We start from the raw sequence: 4,876 nt of genomic DNA, 5'->3' as shown, positions 1-4,876 counted from the left end.
ATATATATGTATATTGTAGTTTTGGAATTAATTGTGTAACTTACATAACAAATGAATTTTCAACAATCGGTGGTCTCCAAATCTTATACAATGGTATTTGCAGCCATCGATACACGAGTTCCAAAACTTTCTGCTTAGATTGTTCCCATTCCTCTTCAATATCAGACTTTGCACCTTTTTTAGGCTGAAAAATGATAAATTAATCTTTAATTGTATAATTTTATAACATCATAATAATACAAACATACATAATAATACAAACAGCTCTTATACCTTTCCAATATTAACATTTCTATTTTTCATAACACGTTCATCTATATGACCAACAAACCATGAGAACAAATATGCCAGCATATTGTTGATACACAAAAATGTTTTTCTTTCCTCTTCCTCTGTAATGTCATTTCCATGATCAAATATTTTTTCCAATTCATCCACAAGTATTTCCACAGCTAAAAATAATGCTTATATAAATAAACTCTAATATCAAGTGATTTATTTATTTTAATCAATTACATAAGTATATCTATTATAAAATAAAAAGCACTTCTATTTATAATACACAATCTTGATTTTATGAAAAATTACCTTTATGAATCCTATTAAAACCACGCAAGCAAACCACAAGTTCTACTTTACTGCCATGAACAATGATAGAGAAAAATGTGTCAAAATGATCCAAAATAAAATGCACACCATTTGCTTGCAACGCTGAACGTGTAGCTGTAACACAATTTCAACATTATAAATTATTAAATTATTGCAATAACACACTATATTCTACTGACAATTTATTGTTATAAAGGACTTAGAAATTATTTATTATTACTGTAAGAGAGAAACTGTAATTTTAACAGTAGAATTGGAAATAAGATTTATATATTGCAATTACCATCAAGAGACTGTGTTATCATTCGTAAAGGCACAATCTCTTCAACGAAATATTGTCCGGCATGAGACGTCAAAAGCTCATCCGCGACCAAAGGAATCACGAAACTTTTTACCATTTCAACGTAATTCTGAATTCAACTGTCAATGAAAATTTTATCTTCTTTGCATTGAATATCTCTTCGTAATAAATATCTTTGAAATAATAGCTCTTCACTTCTTTTATGTCGCTCGAATAAGATGTTCAATCAAAAGAAATTGTTTTGACCGATCGAAGACCAACAGAAACATGTATATGAAATTCGTCTCATTTTCAAATTCATTACTACCAATCTGCCAAAAATCCACCGGAGGTTGCTTTCCAAAATTAACTCCTTGGAGTAAAGAAGCGTTTGATTACCCAATCAGAATAATGAAATTTTTGTTTCTTTTATCCTGATTGGTCAATCGAATCGGACGAACTCCAAAGTGATATTGGAGACCCTGCGCGGTTACAATGAGAAGCTCTGGTATCAGGGTTCCCAACACGAGAAGTAAATTCTTGTTTTTTTCTAAAGCTCATATCAGACTAACAAACTAACAATAAGCATTCAAGACTGAGATTGAAATTTGATCAATCAAAAAAAAAGAAATTTTAGCTTTTTTTGTTCTTATTAGACAAATTCTAATTTTTAATCTTTAATTCAATTTAATCATCAGATATTGCTATCTGTAAAAAGACTCATGATAATTTACTGGTTCAATAAATCTGTAACTTACGAGCAACTGCTTATTTTTTCTAATATTTTATACTACTCAACAAAATACAAAATATTTAAAATAAATATTTGCAAACAATTATTAAAAAATATCGAAATAATCAATAAATTTATAGAAATACATATGTCTTAATACGATCCAATTACATGAAGTTTTTGTACTAAACTCATTTTATACGACTTGAAATTTGTGTAAAATATAGTAAATCCTTTTAAAATGTAATTTATATAAAATGTGCTTTATACAAATTTTAAAAAATCTTAAATCGCTTATATATAAGTTCAATAATAAATTAATATTATACAATTATATATAATGCATTGATTTCATATCCATTTTGGTTTTAGACTTTGCTGCTCATATGAATTTGGATATTTCTTTATGTACGTATACTTTCTTGCAGGATCTTTTATCTTTTTATATGTGAATTTTTTTAAAGGATTTGAATAATGTAGGTATTACATTTTACATAAGCATAATTACACTTATTTCTTTGTTAAAGATGTATTAACACATATGTAAAAAAATAATTATTATATAGGTATATCAAGTATTAAAAAAATTGATTATATAGTGTATTAATTATTATATATAAAACATAAAAATAATTTTTAAAAAAGCAAAGTTTTTGACTACTATTTTTAGTCTCTATTTCTCTCTCTTTCTCATTTATATAAACATGATAAATACACAATTTTATATAAATTATATTACACCTATGTACTATTTTTTCATGTGCAACTGATCATAATTATTTATTTGTACAAGTTACACTGTCAGGGTATGTGCAAATATAAAATCTATAGTTTTAAAGTACTTCCATATAATCTATATCTGCTCCAATATCAAGAAAATCATCAGCATAATCTTGGACATGTCTCTGTGTCAATGGATGTTCAGAATGATCTGGATCATCCGTTACAGGACTAGGTGGTGGATTTGACACTGTACGATCGGAATCTAATGGCATTCTATCCATGCCTTCACCACGTCGTAATCTTGCTTGCTCTGCAATTTGTCTCGTACAGAGTTCGGCCCTTGTTAATAAAGTTGGTAAATCTTTTTCGGATTTACCTATAATTTCAAAAAGAAAAATATATTATTTTACTTTTTCTATACAATTTAATATTTTAATATTTACTTTTAATTCATTTAATAAAACATCAAATATTGTATAAAATGTTATTTACTTTCAAAGCTTTTCATTAGTTCCTGTGCTTTTTGTCTTCTGTCGTTGATACCAGCTTTTTTCCTTTGCTCGCTGGTTTCTTTTTGATCATAGTAAAATATCTCTCTTATTTTTTCTTGAGGAATATGTTTGTCATTTTTTACTAACCAAAAATATACTCCACCAGCAGTTCGTCTACGAGATCCATTCATTATTAACATTCCTCCACTCTCTTCAATTTTTTTGGTTTTTTGGAAAAAATCAATAGCTTTCTCTTTACCAATTATATCCACCACTCGTCCTATAAAATACATAAATATTATAAATACAATTTCTAATGTTTATATATAAAAAGTAAAAACAATATTTCTTACAATTTTTAAATCTTTGATATTACAGTATCTTTATAATATCAAATAAAAACAAAATTAATAATAAAAATCTTCTTGGATTTAAAGAAGAATAAAATTTGTATTATCTGTATGAATTCCTGAAACTTAACTTGGCAAAAATCCATTTTCTCAATTATTTATTATTTAAAACCAATTGGTATTTTGTAAGTTTTCTTAAACAAAAATCGAAATCCAAATTTGTTAAACACTTTGTCATTAAAATTGAATGTAATAAAAGTAAATATACCACAAAAAGAATAACAATATAGAAGCATTAATATATAGATACTTACTTATGAGAAGATCTTTTTTCTCACTGAGTTTAGTTGTTATATCTACAGCAATGTCAGCATCTGTTGAATCCACAGTTGTAGATAAGTCTGCTACTATTCTAACAGAACCTTTCTGATTGTCAGAATCCATGGAGTATTTCCTTTTTCCTAACCTAAGTTTTACATTACGTCTGTCTGAATTTGTTCTCTTGTTAGTTAACCTCCGTTCAATATCTTCTTCATCACCAGAACTATTATTATTACAAGATTCTCTGCCATTATGTGCATATCGCAAAGTAAAGTTATAACTTTCAACGCTACGTTCTTGATACAATTTCTTTGTAACACCAAATGATATTAAGTCCTCAGTCAAAGATTCTTCCTGCATTTGTTTACACCATACTTTATATCTATCATTTTTATTTGTGCTATCCTTTGACAAGTTATGCTTTTTTAATTTAAGTTTAGGTCTTTTAATGTTAGTATGTGTAGAATCTGAGTCAGAATCACTTTCAGAATCTGCAGAATTATCAGATTCATCATTGTATCGTATGTTTGTACATACATCTGTGACAGGTGCTACATAAGGTCTTTGCAAAACATTATATGTTCCAAAGACATCGTTCGGCTATAGAAAAAAAGAAAATAATTATTAAAAAATCCATTCTTATAACTTGATATGATGACATTCTGCATTGCAATATATATGACTAAACTATATAATAAAATTAGATTATAACAGAAAAATAGATAAAGAAATTATATTTCGTGCAATTAAACTTAAATCGTTAATTAAGAAAATAAGATTCATCTATTGTATAGTGAGCTTATATAATAGGTTAGATTTTTATGAAGTGAGAATTTTTCAATGACTGACCTCATCATCAACGATTTCACCATCTTCCAATTCCAATGGTTCTGCTTCCATGCTTCTTATTACAAATTATTTATTTATTCTTTTTTGTATAAAGAGAAATATGAAAGAGATGTTTTACAAAATCAATACTTTCAATCAGTATCATAAAACAAGTACACATACACTAAAACAAGTACACATACACACACACACACACACACACACACACATACACTCTCTTTTTTTTTCGCAAACAATGATGCTCAATCAGTCTCAATATTTAGCAATGTGCAGTATTTGTTTTTTTCTCCGTTTAATTTGTCTGACATGAATATGAGAAATTTTTGCCACTAACAACCTATTTTTCATGAACAGCGTTAAACATAGAGCTAACCTAGAGATGCGCCCCCCATACATTCTTTCTTTCTTCGTGGTATTCGTGCATAGATATATCAAATGCATAGACGGAACAGCGTCTGCTAGAGTTTGCGCTGTTTGCGCATGCGCGAGATTTGTCCCTCCAATTCGCAACAATGGTTCC

General features: G+C 27.9%; 2 protein-coding genes across 2 annotated transcripts in view; both read right to left on the bottom strand.

The window, feature by feature from the left end:
• The window catches only part of LOC115246079 (condensin complex subunit 1), a 9,077-nt gene extending 7,863 nt beyond the window's left edge, over positions 1–1,214 (bottom strand). The window contains exons 1-4 of the mRNA XM_029824671.1: positions 893–1,214; positions 589–723; positions 274–452; positions 45–184 (exon numbers count right to left, since the gene is read on the bottom strand). Of these exons, the coding sequence (XP_029680531.1) occupies positions 45–184; positions 274–452; positions 589–723; positions 893–1,007 (569 nt within the window). The 5' untranslated portion in view covers positions 1,008–1,214. The remainder of the gene's footprint in view (positions 1–44; positions 185–273; positions 453–588; positions 724–892) is intronic.
• A 1,071-nt stretch (positions 1,215–2,285) lies between these two features.
• LOC115246076 (phosphorylated adapter RNA export protein) lies at positions 2,286–4,734 on the bottom strand. The gene is made up of 4 exons (XM_029824663.1): positions 4,357–4,734; positions 3,501–4,107; positions 2,838–3,116; positions 2,286–2,721 (listed from the first exon to the last, which is right to left on the bottom strand). The coding sequence occupies exons 1-4, from the start codon at positions 4,405–4,407 to the stop codon at positions 2,456–2,458; spliced, it is 1,203 nt and encodes a 400-aa protein (XP_029680523.1). The 5' UTR covers positions 4,408–4,734; the 3' UTR covers positions 2,286–2,455.
• Positions 4,735–4,876: the final 142 nt, after the last annotated feature.

The sequence above is a fragment of the Formica exsecta genome, unplaced genomic scaffold (genome assembly GCF_003651465.1).
Source record: "Formica exsecta isolate Colony F162 unplaced genomic scaffold, ASM365146v1 scaffold138, whole genome shotgun sequence".
Lineage (NCBI taxonomy): Eukaryota > Metazoa > Arthropoda > Insecta > Hymenoptera > Formicidae > Formica > Formica exsecta.
Note: the sequence above shows the minus strand (reverse complement) of the source record. Positions and strands in the feature narration are given on the sequence as shown.